Raw genomic sequence first — 20,901 nt, forward strand, 5'->3', positions numbered from 1 at the left:
GGAAAATGGTGCAGCTACAGGACCAGGGTGTTGTGGTCCTCAGGCCCCTCCTCCTGTCAGCCACCTGCTGCATGCCTACCTGCAAACGTAATCCTTGGCCAGCTCCAAGGGCTCCGCGGGAAACTGCTCTGTCTCGTGCCGCTGGTAGCTGTCCCGCAGGTTCTCCCCAAACTGCTCGGGAGTAAGCCCAAACTTTTTGGCCAGGCCATCTAAAGCAAACAGAAGAGTGAAGGGTAAGGCAGCAGATGGGCTGATAAACCTCTTGGCTTTCAGAATCTGGAGTTGGAATTCTGGGAACTAGCCTTTTTTATTTTCCTGAGACGGTCTCGCTCTGTTGCCCAGGCTAAAGTGCAGTGGTGTGATCATGGCTCATTGAAGCCTTAACCACCTGGGCTCAGGTGATCCTCCCACTTCAGCTTTCCCGAGTAGCTGGGACTACAGGTGTGTCCCACCACTCCTGGCTAATTTTTTCTGTATTTTTTGTAGAGTTTTGCTACGTTGACCAGGCTGGCCTCCAAATCCTGGGCTCAAGTGATCCTCCCACCTTGACCTCCGAAGTGCTGGGATTACATGCGTGAGCCACTGTGCCTAGCTAGAGCACTGGAATTTAAAGAGGCCATAAATGAGCAGGACCAGGTGGTCAAAGAACAATGAAAAAACTGATTTTAAACACTTGATGGGCTGTTATAAGGCAGAAGAAACAGACAGACTGGACTCTCTCCCTCCAATCATGAGTTTCCCATTATCTCAGGAAATTAGGGAGAGGCTGAACCATCATGTCGGGCGGGAATGGGTTTGGAGAGGGAGTATTTTTAAAGACCAGGTAATAGGCTAGTTCAGGATTGGATTGGTGACTGACCCAGATAGCCTTTCTTTTTCCTACCTACCAGTCTTTTTTCTGGGTAACTCCCCTTGCTCAGGCTAGAATGCCTAAATCCCAAAGCAGCTAGCTTTTACCTAGCCCAGCACTCTGGCAGATGGTGTACATGTCTCGGCGAGAGGCTTGCTTGAGCTCAGGCCCCCTCTGCTCCTCATCTTCTGCCTCGTCACCTTCACCTGGGAAGAAAACATGGGGAGATTTAGGGTTCCAGTTTCCAATCACTCCCAAGGATCTGACACATTAGGAGAGAAGCCTCAAAGGGTACCCAGCCAAGGGCCTCCTTCAAGATGCCATGGGCTGTCAAGTCTCCTGGGTTTTCTTTCTTGATTTTTTTTTTTTTTTTTTGAGACAGAGCCTCGGTTTGTTGCCCAGGCTGGTGTGCAGTGGCATGATCTCAACTCACTGCAACAACTGCCTCTAGGTTCAGGCATGCCTCAGCCTCCTGAGCAGTTGGGATTACTGGCATGTGCCACCTAGCCTGGCTACTTTTGTATTTTTAGTAGAGTTGGGGTTTTGCCATGTTGGCCAGGCTGGTCTCGAACTCCTGACCTCAGGTGATCCACCCACCTTAGCATCTGAAAATGCTGGGATTACATGCGTGAGCCATCATGCATGGCCATCAAATCTCCTGGATTTTCTTTTCCAGCACTAACCTTCTTCATCTCCCTCTTCCCTGACACGCTTCAGCTTCTTGCGGCTAGCTTTGGCGGCGTTCTGCATCTTAGGGATGTCTCGGCCATAATAAAGAAGAAAATGGTTGTAGACATCTTTCAGCTCATCCATTGATTGGACATCCTTGAGCCTGAAAAGGAAGAGACATAAGGTTTCAGTCATCACTGCAGAAAGGGTATATCCCAATTTGGCTACAAGAGGTCCAATTCCCAAAAGGCAGTATCCCAACTAAAATGGGATCCCAACCAGTTTTTTCCAATTATTATTACTATTGTTATTATTTTTCTGAGACAGGGTCTCACTCTGTTGCCCAGACTGGAGACGGGATGATCACTTGAACCCGGGCGGTTGAGGCTGCCGCGAACTGTGACCACACCACTGCTCTCCATCCTAGGCAACAGAGAAAGACCATTTCTTTTTTTCTTTTTAAAAGACACATAGCTGGTGCAGTGGCTCATGCCTGTAATCCCAGCACTTTGGAAGGCCAAGGCGGAGGGATCGCGACGTCAGGAGATAGAGACCATCCTGGCTAACACGGTGAAACCCCATCTCTACTAAAAATACAAAAAACTAGCAGGGTATAGTGGCAGGTGCCTGTAGTCCCAGCTACTTGGGAGGCTGAGGCCGATGGTATGAACCTGGGAGGTGGAGCTTGCAGTGAGCCAAGATCGTGCCACTGCACTCCAACCTGGGCGACAGAGTGAGACTCCGTCTCAAAACAAAAACAAAAACAAAAACAAAACCAAGACACATGATAGCCCTAGACCATATCGTATTTATTTATTTTTTTGAGATGGAGTCTTGCTCTTGTCACCCAGGCTGGAGTGTAATGGCGTGATTTCGGCTCGCTGCAACCTCCACCTCCTGGGTTTGAGATTCTCCTGCCTCAGCCTCGCGAGCTGGGATCACAGGCATGCACCACCACACCCGACTAATTTTTGTATTTTTAGTAGAGACAGGGTTTCACCATGTTGGCCAGTCTGGTCTCAAACTCCTGATGTCAGGTGATCTGCCCACCTCAGCCTCCCAAAGTGCTGGGATTACAGGTGTGAGCCACCACGCCCAGCCTCTCTTCTTTTGAGATGGAGTTTTGCTCTTGTCACCCAGGCTGGAGTGCAATGGCGTGATCTCGGCTCATTGCAACCTCCACCTCCCAGGTTCAAGCGATTCTCCTGTCTCAGCCTCCTGAGTAGCTGGGATTACAGGTGCCTGCCACCACACCGAGCTAATTTTTTGTATTTTTAGTAGAGACGGGGTTTCACCATGTTGGCCAAGCTGGTCTTGAACTCCTGACCTCAGGTGATCTGCCCACCTCAGTCTTCCAAAGTGTTGGGATTACAGGCATGAGGCACTGTGCCTTGCCTCCTTTTTCTTTCTTTCTTTCTTTTTTTTTTTTTTTGAGATGGAGTCTAGCTCTGTCGCCCAGGCCTGGAGTGCAGTGGCACGATCTCGGCTCACTGCAACCTCTGCATCCTAGATTCAAGCGATTCTCCTGCCTCAGCCTCCCGAGTAGCTGGAATTACAGGCGCCCGTCCCCATGCCCAGCTAATTTTTGTATTTTCAGTAAAGACAGGGTTTCACTGTGTTGGCCAGGCTGGTCTCGAACTCCTGACCTCATGACCCACCCGCCCTGGCTTCCCAAAGTGCCAGGATTACAAGCGTGAGCCACCGTGCCCGGCCCCAGCCCCCTTTTTCTTAGGAGACAGGAGCGGCTGGGCGCAGTGGCTCACGCCTGTAATTCCAGCACTTTGGGAGGCCGAGGTGGGCAGATCACGAGGTCAGGAGATCAAGACCATCCTGGCTAACACACTGAAACCCTGTCTCTACTAAAAATACAAAAAAAACCCGGATCTTGCTCTTTCACTCAGTGTGGAATATAGTGGCATAATCATAGCTCACTGCAACCTTGAATTCCTGGGCTGAAGTGATACTCTTGCCTCATCCTCCCAAGTAACTGGGACTACAGGCAGAAGCCACTGCGCCTGGCTTTGACAAGCTATAATTCTTTTTTTTTTTTTTTTTGAGACGAAGTCTCGCTCTGTTGCCCAGGCTGGAGAGCAGTGGCACGATCTCAGCTCACGGCAACCTCCGCCTCCCGGGTTCAAGCAATTCTCCTGCCTCAGCCTCCTGAGTAGCTGGGATTACAGGCGTGTGCCACTGCTCCCAGCTAATTTTTTGTATTTTTAGTAGAGATGGGGTTTCACCATGCTGGCCAAGCTGATCTTGAACTCCTGACCTCAAGTGATCTGCCCGCCTCGGCCTCCCAAATTGCTGGGATTACAGGCATGAGCCACTGTGCCTGGTTGACAAGTTGGATTTCTAAGGGATGGGGCCCTGTGCTACACATTCTCCAAGGTTTAACAGTGCTCCTGCAGGGCCAGCCTTGGGGTCTGAGGGCTTCCCATAATGGAATAAACACCGCATGTTTTACCTCTCCATGTCAGTGGTGTCCAGAGCCCGGATGCCATCAGCAAGAGGTTTGTCAGGGTCAGCAGAGATCTGTTCATACTGATAAGCCTGCATCTTCTCAAACAGCCGTGTTAGGTTCTCTTTACGGATCCGCAGCTGGGTCCACTAAGGTGAAGTAGGGCAGGAATGAGAGCTTGTGTTCAGCCCTGGAGACTCAAGGCTGCTCTGTTCCTTACCAGAAACCTAGTGGGGGAGGACTAGACAGGCCTGGGAGGTTTGGGTTTGTGGTATCCTGGTAGTAATGGTGCCTTCCCTGGCCCACACCTCTTGGGGGCCACGGATCCACATTACCTTTTCATCCCACTGCCAGACTCTCCATAGGTCATTGATGTGCAACTCAGGCTCCACATACTCCTTTCGATAGAAGGCAATAAAAGGCACCTAGGATGGCAAAGAGACTGCAGTCACTCAGAGAAGACAGATTTGCTAAGATCCCCTCTGTCAGTAGATAATGACTTCCTGGAGAAACAGCTCCAGGAAATTCAACAGTCAGAAGCCTGGCCTCCCTCACAGCCCTTCCAGGGCCTGGTGCTTTCCTCAATAGGAGAAAATAAAGCTGCAGACAGGGTAGCATTGTTCTTACGATCACTAGGGTCTCTGCTGGTCCTAACACTTGTTGAGTCATGGATAGGGGATAGGGGAAGGGGGCTCCCACCTCATTTAGGTAACTATCTTTTCCCTCATCCCCTAACTAAATTTCTCATCAATGGGCCACCAGAGCTTGAGGTGTTACCTCAAAATGCTGATTTCGCATGAAGCCCAGGGCCTCTTTGATCTTCTGAATTGTGCTGGGCCCTTTCCGACTGAAGCTGCTGGCTGGCTGCCCTCGGTCTAGGTAATCACAGCTTTCCTACAGTAGGAAAATAAAGAAATAGCAAGACAATGTTTACTTGGTTTGTCTTACCATACAAGACTGCTTAATAACAAAGGATAACCTTTCTAGATGAAATCTAAAAAATTTTTCTCATATACACACACTTGTTGGGACTACATACACACAGTTTTCTAATACCAGGCACACGGATGTATGAAATAGGGGAGGAAGAGCTCCCCATCTTGATGAAGTGTCTTTTGGTTCATGTCAAAACCTAAGGATCTTTTTTGTGTACCTGGAGAGAAATGGTTGGTGTGGCAAAAGCATTCCTGTAGATCCAGTCAGCTTCTTCTTCTAGTTCATCATCTTCAGCCCCCTTGACTGGGATGGAGCGGAGCTGGAGTGGATAAGACAACAGGGTGAGACTGACTTTATCTTGTGTCTCACTTAAGAAAAACATACCTTTTTGGACAGAAACGTGTGATCATCAAGTGCACATTTCCAGTATTGTTCTACAAATGCCATACCAGTGTTGTTCTGGCATGAAATAAGCATTTTTTCTTTTGAGATGGTGTCTCACTCTTGTTGCTCAGGCTGGAACACAACGGCGCGATCTAGGGTCACTGCAACCTCCGCCTCCGGAGTTCAAATGATTCTCCTGCCTCAGCCTCCGGAGTAGCTAGGATCATAGGTGCCCGCCACCACGCCCAGCCAATTTTTTTTTTTTTTGAGATGGAGTCTCGCTCTGTTGCCCAGGCTGGAGTGCAATGGCGCGATCTCAGCTCACTGTAACCTCCGCCTCCCAGGTTCAAGGAATTCTCCTGCCTCAACCTCCCAAGTAACTGGGATTACAGATGCATGCTGTCAACGCCCAGCTAATTTTTTTTTTTTTTTGTATTTTAGTAGAGACAGGGTTTTACCATGTTGCCCAGGCTGGCCTCTAACTCCTGAGCTCAGGCAATCCACCCACCTTGGCCTCCCAAAGTGCTAGGATTACAGGCGTGAGTCACCGTGCCTGGCCGCCCAGCTAATTTTTTACATTTTTAGTAAAGACGGGGTTTCACAATGTTGGCCAGGCTGGTCTCGAACTCCTGACCTCAGGTGATCCACCCACCTTGGCCTTCCAAAGTGCTGGGATTACAGGTGTGAACCACCGTGCCTGGCCATAAGCATTTCATGGTTTTTTTTTTTTTTGAGACAGGGTCTGCTTCTAGGCTGCAGTGCAGTGGTGCAATGATGGCTCACTGCAGCCGTGACCTCCCAAGCTCAAGCAATCTTCCCACCTCAGCCTCCTGAGTGGCTGAAACTACAGGTGTGCACCATCACAACCAGCTAGTTTTTTGTATTTTTTGTAGAGACAAGATCTCCCTATGTTGCCCAGGCTGGTCTTGAGTTCCTGGACTCAAGCAATCTGCCACCCTGGCCTCCCAAAGTGCTGGGATTATAGGTGTGAGCCACAGCACCCAGACTGCATTTCACAGATTTCTAAAGAAAACAGTATTTCTAGAACCGTAAGCAAGGTAGAGTCTATCTTCCCTTCTCTAAGAGCTGGATTTCCCAGGACCCAGGTGAGATGAGGTTCAAACCTGTGCTGGATACTCAATGCCAGACTTTTGCTAGAATATTTCTTGGCTACAAGGTAATTATGGATTGGTAGAAGAGCAGAGGCTGGTGGTTTTTTACCTGGAACCTCTCAGGCAGGTCAGTGGCTCGGATTTCATTGTCCTGATCTGTGAGGTGGCTGCTTTCTAGCTCACTGGGCTCATACATTTCAAAGATGCTCCTACGGCTCACACGCTTCTTGGTGGTCTTCTTGGGGCGCACTCGGATTTCACCCTCAGCCTCATCATCCTCATACTCATACTCTTCCTCCAGTTCTTCATCATACTCATTGTATTTCTCAAATTCATCATAGTCAAAGTCCACACCGAAGATTTCCTGGGCTTCTTGCAGGGCCCTGTAGGTGGCAGCAAGAGGCAGGTGGCTCAGGTTCAGGTGAGAGGAGAGAAATGCAGCCCTTGCATAGATCCTTTACTTGTCCCAGGGGAACTGAGAGGGTTAGGAGGAAGGTAAACAAAATAACCATATTCACTGTGGACGAAAGGCTTCATTGGCGGATATTTCTGGGCAAACTATTGTATATGGAAGATTAAAAAGCTCATCTTTGGCACCTTCGAGTGACAGTAATCAAATAGCAACAGAGCAGACGGGTCTATATCTTGCTCAGTGGACCCATCTTCTGCTAAGGCATTACAGTATTCCCTTAGGGCAAAAGCTTTCAAATTTGTAAATTGTGATGCGGGCATTTGTCTTCCAACAAAAATATATTAAGAATGTCAATATATATATAATTGAATAAACATGGAGCTGTAGGCGGAAGAGGAATGCTGGAGTCTTGCCCATGTGGGACTCTACTCCAATCCCACAGTAGTCCTAGAGTGCAGAGACAGCTCCCAGGGCTTCCAGGAGCAGTCTGAAATCACTGCCTGGTAGAGGTTATTTGAGGCAGGGAAGCAAAATGGCTGCAAGCTGGGAATGCCCCATTTTTGGCAAAGGCCTCTGATCTCCTCCTTCCTGACTGGGCCCAATCACTTTATCCCCACCTTGTACCAGACCCCACTCACGCGTCTGTGTATCCAGGAAGCTTTTTCCGCCACTTAGGTTTTTTCAGAGGCTGTCCATCATCATCCACAATGAAGTCGTCAATATCTGGGTAGGAAAAGGACGGGTTGGGGCTCAGAGTCAGGGGCTGAGCCAGGACTAAATTGCTTTGGTTCCTACTATGTGAGTGGCCAGTGAGCAAGAGAGAAGGGAAGCTCCTGAAAAGGAACTTCTTTGTGTCAAATGCTGGGGGATGTAGCTAAAGAATGGTTTCCATCCTGTTCCCATGGGCCAGGAAATCCCAACACCCATCCAAACACTGGCTTCCCTGCCCAATATAACATACCTGACTCCTCATCATCTTCTTCCTCCTCCTCTGGAGGAGCCATGGGGGCCTCCATGGCCTCCTGCCCTTCTTCCCCTTCCCCATCCTGGAAGATTTCTTCCGCAATAGCTTCTTTTTCATGTTCCTCCTTGCCATATTCCTCCTCGTCATCGTCCTCATCATCTGACATTTTTTTGACACGCCGGTACTTTTGCTAGGGGTGGGAAAACCTGCCTTATCAGGATCTGAGGAGTCTGGCATATGGATACCAAATCTCCAGTCTCACTTCCTTCTTCCCACCACAATTACTCTGACCAAGAGAGATGGGAAAGAACATGCCGAGTGATGCTCTTGTAGCCTCAAAGCCCATCCTTGAAACTTGGACAAGACTTTCTCTAACAGGCACCCAGATCTGGGATGCAAATCTAGGCTCCGTAGTACAATGATACCGAACACCGTGCTCTAATGTTCTCCAAACTGTCCTGCGTGTGCCTCCTCACCCAGAGACATTGAAATTTCCAGGGCTTTTTCCTTTACCCCCAGGGACAAAGACAAAGAATGACACTTACTCCTCTTTTGACTTTGACACCCAAATTCTCCTCAATGAGGTCAAAATCATCATCCTCCAGGCGGTCATCAAAAGAGGCTGAAGAAACAAAGTGTTGCCCATGGTGATGGGGTTGCCCTTTTCCGCTGCAACCTCCACCCAAGCCTCACTTGAGCCAACGACAGACTACTCACTGCGTTTTCTCTTCTTGTGGCCAACATCATCTTCTGAATCACCAGAGTCACTGCCCTCATCCTCCTCCCCTTCATCTTCATCATCATCATCATTGATAAAGCCTTTCAGGTTGCCTTGCTCATCCTGATCATCTAGGTTCTCCTCGTCCTCCTCCTCATCTGGAAGACATGCATGTTTGAGGCATGGAGACTGAAAAACAGGCTAGAGGTTCAGGGTCACTTGATTAATGTGATTATCCATTTGCTCTGCACCTAATGACCTGGGTGCCATGTTAACTCTTCTGCCTCATGTAAAGACGCAAAACATAGCCATTGATTTAGAGTAGCAGCATCTGGAAAGAATGTTTTCTTCCCCTACATTCACCATCTGTCTTTGGGCAGGATGATCTTCCCGGTCACTTTGGCTTCTCAAAATCATTACTAGATTATTATAGCCACCAATAACTTTGTTTTACTCAGTTTGTAAACTCAGCAGCTATATTCCTTTTTTTTGCCATAATTCCTTTGATAAAACTTGTATGTCCCTTTACCCCTTTGAAGTCATTTCGTGGTTCTACTCTGTTGACAATTCTAAAGATTGGGCTTGGCCAGAGAAATAGGAAACTAGGTGAATAAATATCAACAATGCTAGGTCTAAAAGCAGAAAGTATTATATACAGACTTATCTATTGATTTATTATCAACCATCCCCCAACTAAAGTAAACTCCACAATAGCTGGATATTTGTTGTTTTATATTTCTAGTTCCAGGCCTAGTGCCTGGCATACAGACAGATGCTCAGTTAGTATCTGCTAAGAATGACTGAAAGTTCTCAAGCTGGTACCTCATGTGTGATAACTTCTGTGCTGAGCCTGAGCTTTTCATCAGCAAGAATCCAACTATCCAAAGCTTAGCAATAGTGGGGAGAAGCTTGAGGCTGGGGCCTCCTCACCATCATCCTCCTCTTCCACAAATTTCTTGGTGACTCGGGGTACCACCTCGCCTTCATCATTGTATTCTTCCTCTGACTCCTCAGCCTCGCTTTCCACAAAATCAGACATTGCTGCAGCTTCTCACTCTGCCTGAAGACAACTAGGGAAAGAAAAGAGTGAAGGATAAAAAAATGGGACACATGATTGTACAGAGGGCTCTTAAACCTTCCCACAAACAGCCTTTTAGCAACATGCCACTGCTCTGCCCACTCAACATTCCCACTTGGGGAGAAGAAAAGAAGAATCTGATGGTTCCAACTCTTCCATTATCCATTCCTCCCAGCATTGCTTCTCTCATATGTACTTTTTTTTTTTTTTTTGAGGTGGCGTCTCACTCTCTCACCCAGGCTGGAGTACAGTGGCGCAATCTCCGTTCACTGCAACCTCCACCTCCTGGGTTCAAGTGATTCTCCTGCCTTAGCCTCCTGAGTAGCTGGGATTATAGGCATGCGCCACCATGCCTAGCTGATTTTTGTGCTTTTAGAAGAGATGTGGTTTCAACATGTTGGCCAGGCCGGTCTTGAACTTCTGAACTCAGGTGATCTGCCCACCTTGGCCTCCCAAGGTGCTGGGATTACAGGCGTGAGCTACCGCACCCGGCCTCATACGTACTTTTAAAAAGAAGGCAAAAGCCAGGCTACTCGGGAGGCTGAGGCAGGAGAATCTCTTGAATCCGGAAGGTGGAGGTTGCAGATTGCGCCACTGCATTCCAGCCTGGCGAGAGAGTGAGGCTCTGTCTTAAAAAAAATAGCCATTAGGCCAGGCGTGGTAGCTCACTCCTATAACCCCAGCACTTAGGGAGGCCAAGGCAGGTGGATCACCTGAGGTCAGGAGTTCGAGACCAGCTTGGCCAACATGGTGAAACCCCGTCTCTACTAAAAATACAAAAATTATCCGGGTATGGTGGCAGGTGCCTGTAATCCCAGTTACTCTGGAGGCTTAGGCAGGAGAATGGTTTGAACCCGGGAGGTGGAGGTTGCAGTGAGCTGAGATTGCACCACTGCACTCCAGCCTGGGCAACAAGAGCAAAATCTGCCTCAGAAAAAAAAAAAAAAAAAAAAAAAGAAAAAAAAAGAAAAGAAAAAAAGAAAAAGAAGGCAATTATACCAGACTTGTATATGTATCATCTCTCTTCCCCAAAGTTTTACCTCACTTACCATTTGAAGACAGGAATGGGCAAATGAGGAAAGAAACTAATGTAGGGACAATTAAGTGGGGATATGGTGGTAGAGTGGGATTATGTGATCTGCTTCTAGGAGGCTTGGAAACAATAAGTGCCAACTTTATAAAAGGTGCTTTCATATGTTTACATACACTATTCATACTTATTAGCAAAGTCAAAAGCAAAATCTCTTTTCAATAGATTAAACACACAAATACTTCATGAACTTGAGCCAATTTGTGTGAGTACTGGTTGGGAGCATTTGGGTCTGAAAAGGGCCTATTTTTATCATTTACTCCCCTTGCAGGCAAAAAATCTTGAAAGGCTTCCATGTCCTACAAAATAAACGCAACATGGTTAAATGGAAAGACTGCTGGGCTCAAGAGTAGAAATCAAATCCTGGTTTCATACCCTACGGGCTAAACATAAACTTAAGCAAATTATTGGACATGCCTGAATATCACTTTCTTAACCTGGAAAATGGTAATAGCGCTACCTACCTTACAGGATAGTTGAGAATATTACATGACATAGGGGAAAGAACCTATTGTTTCAAGATGGGTTAACTTGAGTTTGAATTTGAATCCTGAGCCTAATTTTCCTTAGCATTCTGTAATTCTGTACCAACCAACCCCAACTTTATCTTCTACTTCCCTGCTTTCAGACTCATCCAAAGCCTGGGAACGACAGTAGGGATCTTCAAGAACCGTAACATGGAGCTTGATAGGCCTTGAGTAGGACTTAAAAAACAGCACACATCATCACAACAAGATTCCATTGTGGAACCCTAAAGCTGGCTGCTGACACACTCAGCATCACTCCTCACCCCATCCAGTAAAATGGTCTATGGGATATATCCCATGTACCTTTCTCTCACTTAGACTACAAGCTTCTGGAAGATAAAGAACATATCCAATGGAGGGACTAATAAAAATCATGAAAACATAAACGGCAATACAAGACGCATTACAAGGCACTCTGTGATTCTGCACCAGAAAAGCTATATCCCTTTAGGTGTGCTGCAACACATTAGCAACAAATTAGCTGCTAACAAATTAGCAACTGTTAAGTGTCTGTTAAATAAACTACTTACGTTTTCATATTGCTGCCATCTTCCCAGTTAAAGATGGCAGTGGGAGGGGAGAGAAGAGAAGGGTGGCTAATGGCTACCTGAAGGTGCCTTAAGTTCTGTGGCTCTAATTCTCCTCAAAATTGCCCTTACGGAGCTCAATCAATACTATAACCAATGAACTTGAGATTAACTAAACTCAAGAAAACAAAACTGAAGGTATAGGAGGGAGGGGGAATGTTCAATTTTCGGTTGAGGTTTCAGATGCCATTCTTTCCACAAACCTAACTGAATGCCTACAATGTACATATACTCTGCTAAGAGCTGGGGATTTGAAAAGAATTGTTCATTTTCTTTCTTTCTTTTTTTTGAGATGGAGTTTCGCTCTTGTTGCCCAGGCTGGAGTGCAATGGCGTGATCTCGGCTCACCGCAACCTCCACCTCCTGGGTTCAAGCGATTCTCCTGCCTCAGCCTCCCGAGTAGCTGGGATTACAGGCATGCACCACCATGCTGGCTAATTTTGCATTTTTAGTAGAGACGGGGTTTCTCCATGTTGGTCAGGCTGGTCTTGAACTCCTGACCTCAGGTGATCCGCCCGCCTCGGCCTCCCAAAGTGCTGGGATTACAGGCGTGAGCCACCGCGCCTGGCCGGATTGTTCATTTTCAAGGAGTTGAATGTCTCCTAGAGGTAGAAATATGAAAATAAGGACCATAAAATCGTTTTATATATTACAATAGACACACAGAACAGGCATAGGAAGAGAACTGGACAATAAACTCACAACACACACACAAAACCCAATCAAAATAATATGGGTCTCTCTTGGGTATTTTAAGCAATTTTTTAAAAAGTACCCTGAGGAATAATGCTTATTACACACCTACCAAGTGCCAGACACTAACAAATACCCTACTATTTTATGTCCCTATCAAGGAGAACAAGTATTCTATTAATCCCTACACTGTCCTATGAGTTACAGCACACTTCTCTCTCAACAGAGGAGGAAACAGACTCAGAGAGATGTAGTCATTTGTTCAAGGTGACAAAACTATCATCTGTAAGTGCTGAGGTCCGTCTGACTCTTCATGGTTGACAGTACCACATCTATCAATAGTTTTCAGGGCGTGGTCCAGGGGCCAGTCCCTCTGTTGTCTCAGGAGCATAGAGTGGAGTTTTCCAGAGGTTATATGACATGTGGTTATCACAACAGACTGAATGCAAAAACATATGAGAACACAGCTGTATTCTGTTAGAGCAGACATTAAAACGTTGTACTAAAAAACAAAGAATGTCATTCTTACTTAATTTACTTATTTTGAGACAGAGTCTTACTCTCTCACCCAGGATGAAGTGCAATGGCACGATCCTGGCTCACTGCAACCTCCGCCTCCTGGGTTCAAGCGATTCTCTTGCCTCAGCCTCCCGAGTAGGTGGGACTACAGGCGCTCGCCACCACGTCCGGCTAATTTTTGTTTTTTTAGTAGAGATGGGGTTTGGCCATATTGGCCAGGCTGGTCTCGAACTCCTGACCTCAAGTGATCCACCTGCCTTGGCCTCCCAAAGTGCTGGGACTACAGGCGTGAGCCACCACGCCCGGCTATTCATTTATTTTTTAAGACAAAGTTTCACCATGTTAGCCAGGCTGGTTTCGAACTCCTGAGCTCAAGTGATCCACCTGCCTCGACCTTCCAAAGTTCTGGGATTACAGGAGTGAGCCACCACACCCAGTCCATTCTTACTAAAATGTTTTGTTTTAAAAACTATTATTATTCGGCCGAGTGCTGTGGCTCATGCCTGTAACCCCAGGCTGAGGCAGGCCGATCACCTGAGGTCAGCAGTTTGAGACCAGCCTGGCCAACATGGTGAAACTCTGCCTCCACTAAAAATGAAAAATTAGCTGGGTATGGTGGCAGGCGCCTGTAGTCCCAGCTATTCAGGAGGCTGAAGCAGGAGAATTGCTTGAACCCGGAAGGCAGAGGTTGCAGTGAGCCAAGATGGTGCTACTGCACCGACAGAGTGAGACTCCGTCTCAAAACAAACAAACAAAAAACCCCAAAAAACTACTGTTATTCATAAAAAGTATTATTGTTTACTACTTTAAAATAAATCAATAAATATTTTTAAATGTCTCACTGAGTTTTAATTTCGAATCTGGTAAATATCAAAGGATATAACTCACATAAACAAAATGTCTTTGGAGTCCTAAATAAGTTTTAAGAGTATAAAGGGGTCCTGAGTCCAAAAAGTTGAGGAGTGACTGTAAAGACCCTAAAGAGATGCGGTATAGTAAGCCTAGGGGTTAGGGTGATGCTCCCCCATGACCCCAAGATCTCTATCCTTAAGGTCATTTAGCTTGAGCACTGCCAAAAGTGAAAGTCTTAAACTTCTGCCAATTAAATCTAGAGCTCTAATTTTAATTTTGACATTGCTCCCCCTCAGCCCTGAACTGAGCCATTAAAAATAGATTTGAGTACGGCAGCCCCCACACATAGCTTGTCCTATAGGCTATCAGACCCACAAGTTCAATCTTTTAAGGCCTCAACATCTTCAAATTAAATGCCAGCTCCTGCAGACCAGATGCCCCTCAGCCTACTTAACAGAGAAACACACAGCCTACCTGATGAAAACAACAGCTTTCTTCTGTCTCAAGGGCAGCTGGTGCTCCATGCTGCACACAGCTTGGAAAGATAGCTGTGTTCTCTTTCTTCCCATCGCCTAGGTTAGCAATAAAGCAAACACCATGCTATAGCTGGGGAATGCCTCCAATCTAGCTCAATACCAAGACTTCCAGTTATAAGAGGTGTGCCAGAAGCAATTCTGACTTGCTGCAACTTGCAGGAGCTAGATGTGCAGACTGCAGTAGCACTGCAGTCTGAGACTGACAAGTGGGAACTACTCTAGAATAAAGACACTAATGTATTTATTTGTATATGATTATTATTAATACATGGTATCTATGATGAGCCTGATGTAGTTTGGATGTTGTATTTAGCACTTATGCTCTTAAAATTTTCCCCATACTCACACTGTAAGTTAAATTTGCAACTGGAATAGGTCTAGAAGGGCAGTGGGGAGATGGAGGGAGAGGTTTCTCTAGGCAGAGGCACAGCTGCAGAACAAGATGTGGCTCAATGGGAGAGGCTGGTGGTTACCATGACATTCGCTGGAAGAGGAATGGAACTGGGATCAGATTGCCACAAGGCAGGCCCTCTGCAGTCCCTCCCTTTGAACAAGAAGTTGTAGTAGGCAATTAAGAGGAGACCAGAGTGAAAAGAGATCTAGTCTGTTAATTCCTTCCACTTTGCAGCTTCAATTAACATTTGCTGGGTTTTTTTTTTTTAGAGTCAAGCTCTGTGCTGGGACTTGTGTATATAAAAATGAGTAAAATATGCTTCCGACCCTGGTGGAGTTCACAGTCTTGGTGGAGTTCACAATCTATCTCAAAAAACTTGTTAATAACGTTATGACAAAGCACAATAGGGTTATGTTAAGTTATATAACTGGACCATGAGAGCAATGGGAAGGTTGGGGAATATCTGAGAAAAGGTGATGCCCGAATAAAAGAGGATTTAAGAAAACAGTCTGGAAAAAGGCAACATGAGCAAACATTTAGGCGTGGTGCCCTGGAGAACAGCCCCAGAAGTCTAGGGTGGAGTTTAAGCTACAAGACATTCCACGTTGTCTTGTATCATATATACATATACATATACACACACACACACACAATGTATTTATATATATATACACATATACATATATACACACATTTATATACACATATACATACATATATATACACATATACATACATACATATATATATGTATATATACACACTTTCTTTTATTTTTTTTTTTGAGACGGAGTCTTGCTCAGTCACCCAGGCTGGAGTGCAGTGGCATGATCTGGGCTCACTGCAAGCTCCGCCTCCTGGGTTCATGCCATTCTCCTGCCTCAGCCTCCCAAGCAGCTGGGACTACAGGTGCCCACCACCACGCCCAGCTATTTTTTTTTTTTTTTGTATTTTTAGTAGAGACGGGGTTTCACCGTGTTAGCCAGGATAGTCTCAATCTCCTGACCTTGTGATCCGCCCGTCTCAGCCTCTCATAGTGCTGGGATTACACTTGTATCCTATATTTTATGGGCAAGGGACTAGGACTATTCCAAAGGTATCCATAAGTGAATATCCAATTTGGAATTTCAAAACCTAAAAGTTTAATAGATAAAAGTATTTAGAGTCTACTTAAGTCCTTTTAAATCTGGAATTCAGAAGGCTTTGTAATTAAAAAAAACCTGAAAACCTAATTACATGAAGTCAAGATGTTAAAATACAGAAAAAGTTAATTTTGTTCATTTAAAAATATTATTTATTCGACTGGGCGCGGTGGCTCACGCCTATAATGCCAGCACTTTGGGAGGCTGAGGCAGGCTGATCACTTCAGGTCAGACGCTCGAGACCAGCCTGGCCAGCATGATGAAACCCTGTCTCCACTAAAAATACAAAAATTAGCCGGGTGTGGTGGTGCACGCCTGTAATCCCAGCTACTCAGGAGGCTGAGGCAGGAGAATCGCTTGAACGTGGGAGTCAGAGCTTGCAGTGAGTCGAGATCATGCCATTGCACTCCAGCCAAGGTGACAGAGCGAGACTCCATCTCAAAAAAAAAAAAAAAAAAAAGTATTCCTTTTCTTTCCACATTTCTTTAGAGAAACAGGGTAAGGGCTAAAGAAGAGTACAACTGAAATATGTAACCAGATTCAGAACCCCTGCAACACAAAGAGAGATTAACAGTTACTGAACCTTGTGGTACACACATTGAGGAGCGCATAGTTCCTGCTCTAGCACAGGGGTTGGCAAACCTTTCCTTTTCTCTATAGGGCCAAATCTGCCACTGTAGCACAGCATACATAACATGTAAATGAATGGGGGTGACCTTATTTGGCTCACAGGCCTTAGTTTGTGACCCCTGATTTAGAGAATTGATGATAAGGATAGCATGGGATCCTGTAATAAGACAACCTAACCTGGTTTTGAGGAAGTGACTTTAAACAAAGACCTTAAGAGTAAGGAGGAATTAGTTCAGCAGAGGAGCTGGCTTCTTTGGAGATGGTTTGGGGAGTGATGTCGGAGACTTGTGCTTCTAGCACAACACGTGTACTGTGGCAGGTACAGAGAAGGCCCAGGAGAGGAAGAATGGTTCATAAGGGTTGGAGAAGTCATAAGGATCTAGGCACTGGGAAGCCATTGCAGGGTTTTAAATGTAGAACTGAACTTAATCTACTTGCTAATCCAACAAAAACTTATTATTTTCTGAGATGGGGTCCTGCTCTGTCACCCAGACTGGAGTGCAGTGGTGTGATTACATCTCACTGCAGCCTCCACCTCCTGGGCTCAAGCCATAATCTCACCTCAGCCTCCTAGGTAGCTAGGACAAATACATATACATATACATATACATTTTTTTGAGACAGAGTCTTGCTCCATTGCCCAGGCTTGGAGTGTAGTGGCACGATCTCAGCTCACTGTAACCTCCGCCTCCCAGGTTCAAGCAATTCTCCTGCCTCAGCCTCCCAAGTAGCTGGGATTACAGGCACCCACCACCACGTCCAGCTAATTTTTTCTTTGTATCTTTAACAGAGACGGGGTTTCACCATGTTGGCCAGCCTGGGCCCGAGCTCCTGACCTCAGGTGATCCGCCTGCCTCAGCCTCCCAAAGTGTTGGGATTATAGGTGTGAACCACCATGCCTGGCATAAATATGTATTTAATGAGTGCCTACCACATGCCAGGCACGTACAAGACTAGGTCCATGCCCCTAGGATGCCCGTATTCTGGTGCAGGAGACATACTGGCAACAAATAAAATAAAACTTGCTCTAAGAGCGAAGAAGGAAATGCATATTCTCATCTCATCTAAAGTGAGTTTACTTAGGCTGAGATGTCAATAGGTAGGATATGACCTGTAGAAGTAGGAGGAGAGGTTCCAGTAGAGAAAGTGGGCAAGAACATGGTATATAATAGGTGATGTCCTGAGGCTGATGGCACTAGAGCATGGTGAAGGCAGCAGTCTATGAGGGAGAGGTATGCTCAAGCAGGGCGTAAAGGCCACGGAAAGTCACTGGAGAGTTTTAAGTAGGGAAATGACATGATCTGCCCTGATTCAATTCTGTTACATGGAAAATGAACTGGAGGAAGATCTGAGTGGAAACCAGGGAAAACTGAAGATACTGTTGTGGTAGCCCAGGCAAAAGATGGTGGTGGCTTGGAATAAGGTGGTAAAAGTGAAGATGGAGAATAGAAGACAGATTACAAAAACATTCTGGAAGTGGAAGTGACAAGACTTACTGAAAGACTGGGGAAGAGGAGTAGTAAAGGAGAAGAACAAAGATGATTCTCAGAGGTCTATCTTTGGTAACCCTGCGGATAGGAGCACCACTCAGTGAAACGGGAGGATAAGGTTTGCAACGATGAGAAAACCAAAACTTTCTTTTGGTTATGTTAGCTTTGGGTGCCTAAGAAATATCCAAATGGAGATAATTAAACAGGCATTTTTGACGCGTGATTCTGCAACATAGAGGAGAGGGCTGGACTAGAGATTTAAACTTTGGAGTTGCCAACTTTCAGGTGGTAATTAAAGCCATGGGGCTGGGTTACCTAAAGGGAAGCATGTAGAAGGCTCGGGATTCCTGTGAGAATTCCAACATATGTAGATATACATATATTTTGAGATGGAGTTTTGTTCTGTTGCCCATGCTGGAGTGCAGTGGCATGATCTCTGCTCACTGCACCTCTGCCTCCCTGGTTCAAGTGATTCCCCTGCCTCAGCCTCCCAAGTAGCTGGGATTACAGGCGTGTCGCCACGCCCGGCTAGTTTTTGTATTTTTAGTAGAGATGGGGTTTCACCATGCTGGCCAGGCTGGTCGTGAACTCCTGACCTCAAGTGATCCGCCCACCTCGACCTCCCAAAGTGCTGGGATTATAGGCATGAGCCACTGCGACCAGCCCCAGCATTTAGACATTAGATAGAGAGCAAAAGTTGCTAGCAAATGAGACTCAGAAGGAACAGCCGGAGAAATGGAGAAAATCCAAGAGTGAAATGTCAATAAAGCCAAGATGAAAGTTTGGAGGCAGGAGTAACTATGTTGAATATTGCAAAGACAGAGGAAGATGAGAACAAAGTATCCATTGGATTTGGCAACATAGAAGTCACTGGTGACCTTGATAAGAGCAACTTCAATGGAGTGGGCAAAGTAGATGTGGTGGCACTTGATTACTAGAAGCTGCCTCAGGAGGACTGCTTGAGCTCAGGAGTTCCAGGTGGCAGTGAGCTATGATGGGGCCACTGCACTCCAACCTGGGCAACAGAGCAAGACCCTGTCTCCACAAAAAAAAAAAAAAAAAAAAAAAAAAAAATGGAGTGGGCAGAAGAGAAGCCAGATTGGTATAAAATGAAGAGTGAATAAAAGGTGAGAAAGCTGAGTTGGTACAGGTAGAAATCTATGAATGGAAATTTAAAAAATTGGCATGGTAGTTGGAGAGGGATGTGAAGGATACCAGAACATAATTTGTATGCTGATGGGAACAGTTTCAGGGAGAGACAGGATTTGGTGACTGATTTTATTGGGAAATAGTGGACAGGAAGGAAGACGAGGATTACAGGCAGGACTGATGGTAGTGCCATTTATTAAGGTCAAGAATACAGAATCAGGGCAAACGTATTTGCCTACAAAGATCATGTTTCCACCACACTAGGTAGGCTTTCAGAGGAAGAACTGTAAAATTTGACTAAGCCTCTCCAGACGGTACCACTTTCTGATGTAATTAATCTCCTGATGAAGTTAAAACCTCTTAGAGTTGCAAGGCTATGCTAATCCAATCTAGCAGCCACACAAGCCAAGTGAATAAAAATGTACTTGTACTGGTGAAAGGGACATTACTCGTAAAAAAGGGCTCTAAATTCACAGCTGATGGAAGAGCAGTTATGTTTCTGTAATCAAAACACTGAAGACTTACAAACTGGTAACTTCCAGATAAACAGTGGAACCAGACATTTTTCTTAAGAAATTAATCAAATTCAATATTGTTTACACTCCCTAATGCTCATTAATGATGTAGCTTCATACACCCTTGTTACTTTTGATATTACAGTGAATTTCCACGGAAGTATTTTCAGAGATCTTAGCCCTCTGAAATAAGTATCAGTTCTTGCAACAACCCAGGAAAATTAACTTCTCCAGCTGGTTCAAAGGAGTGCCTGAGGAGAAAGGTAGAAACTAGAAGATGGAGTTTTGACTTAATAACTAATTTTGATGTTCATGATAGGCCTCTGGCAAACGTTTGAGGAAATAAATCTATAGAGAATGGACGGGCTTTAGGACTTCTACAAGACCTTCGATCTTTAGAAACGGATGAAGGATGCAACCATCTACAAAAAGTTCTATTTGTATTATTCAGCAATATGTAAAGAGCTGGAATTTGGCATCGCCCTCTAGCCTGATGGCCGAGCTGCTGAAAGCTCCACAGGATTCATATCCCCAGAACAAACAACTCGATCACCTGATCCTGGCTCAGAAGCCCCAGGTCCCTTCCATCCCCAATCCTTTTCCGTGGCCCAGTTTTTAAAACCTGCGGAGAGAAGGACGGGATGCCAGGAAGCCTGTTGATTCAACGTGCCACCCGATTCACGGGTTCCGGGTGTCACTGGGCTGGGAAAAGCTTTCAGATTCTGAGCAACTACAGCGCTTTCCTCCCCCTTCCCCCCATAGAGCAGGGAAGGCCAGGCTCCCCCTTCTTCCCGCATACGGCTCCCCACTGCCTCTTCCCTTACGTGACCAGGCCCTAGGAGCCCGGTTCCCCACCTGACTCCTGCGAGAAACACGCTCTCCAGTCGGAACTTTACCTGTCTGAAGCCCGCCGCTTCTCCAGTGCGCTAAGCCCCCACCGAGGAAAATGGAGTCGTCGAACCGAGACTGGGAAAAGATAGTACGGACCCACCGCACTGCCCCTCCGCCGCCGCCACCGCCGCCGCTGCTGCGTCAACGTGCTACGTCATTTCCGGCTCCCTGTCACCGGGAGTGGGCGGGCCATTTCTTGTTCTCTCTCCCGCTCTCGGGAGCTTTCGTCCCGTGGGTGCGAAAGGTAACCGAAGCGGCTCAGGAAGGCAGCTGTCACTGAGCCCCTGGAACAGAGCGAGAGTATC

The 20,901-nt window shown here is 46.2% G+C and overlaps 1 protein-coding gene across 5 annotated transcripts in view; it reads right to left on the reverse strand.

Annotated features, from left to right (window-relative positions):
• Nucleotides 1-20,762, reverse strand: part of SUPT6H (SPT6 homolog, histone chaperone and transcription elongation factor) — a 40,055-nt gene extending 19,293 nt beyond the window's left edge. For 2 of the 5 annotated variants that reach the window (XR_010152921.1, XM_009432518.4), the window contains exons 1-14: nucleotides 20,602-20,762; nucleotides 9,434-9,573; nucleotides 8,503-8,661; nucleotides 8,331-8,407; nucleotides 7,783-7,975; nucleotides 7,460-7,544; nucleotides 6,519-6,792; nucleotides 5,131-5,232; nucleotides 4,755-4,871; nucleotides 4,313-4,402; nucleotides 3,984-4,126; nucleotides 1,534-1,682; nucleotides 958-1,056; nucleotides 80-209 (exon numbers count right to left, since the gene is read on the reverse strand). Coding sequence is in view for 4 of the 5 variants with exons in the window: in XM_009432518.4 (XP_009430793.2) it covers nucleotides 80-209; nucleotides 958-1,056; nucleotides 1,534-1,682; nucleotides 3,984-4,126; nucleotides 4,313-4,402; nucleotides 4,755-4,871; nucleotides 5,131-5,232; nucleotides 6,519-6,792; nucleotides 7,460-7,544; nucleotides 7,783-7,975; nucleotides 8,331-8,407; nucleotides 8,503-8,661; nucleotides 9,434-9,542 (1,727 nt within the window). In the remaining variant the exon portion in view is untranslated. Of the gene's footprint in view, nucleotides 1-79; nucleotides 210-957; nucleotides 1,057-1,533; nucleotides 1,683-3,983; nucleotides 4,127-4,312; nucleotides 4,403-4,754; nucleotides 4,872-5,130; nucleotides 5,233-6,518; nucleotides 6,793-7,459; nucleotides 7,545-7,782; nucleotides 7,976-8,330; nucleotides 8,408-8,502; nucleotides 8,662-9,325; nucleotides 9,574-10,085; nucleotides 10,188-14,323; nucleotides 14,422-20,601 lie in introns of those variants that run through there. The other 3 variants (XM_063798835.1, XM_016932172.4, XM_054670162.2) reach the window with 3 other exon arrangements.
• Nucleotides 20,763-20,901: the final 139 nt, after the last annotated feature.

This window comes from Pan troglodytes, chromosome 19 (assembly GCF_028858775.2).
Source record: "Pan troglodytes isolate AG18354 chromosome 19, NHGRI_mPanTro3-v2.0_pri, whole genome shotgun sequence".
Taxonomy (NCBI): Eukaryota; Metazoa; Chordata; class Mammalia; order Primates; family Hominidae; genus Pan; species Pan troglodytes.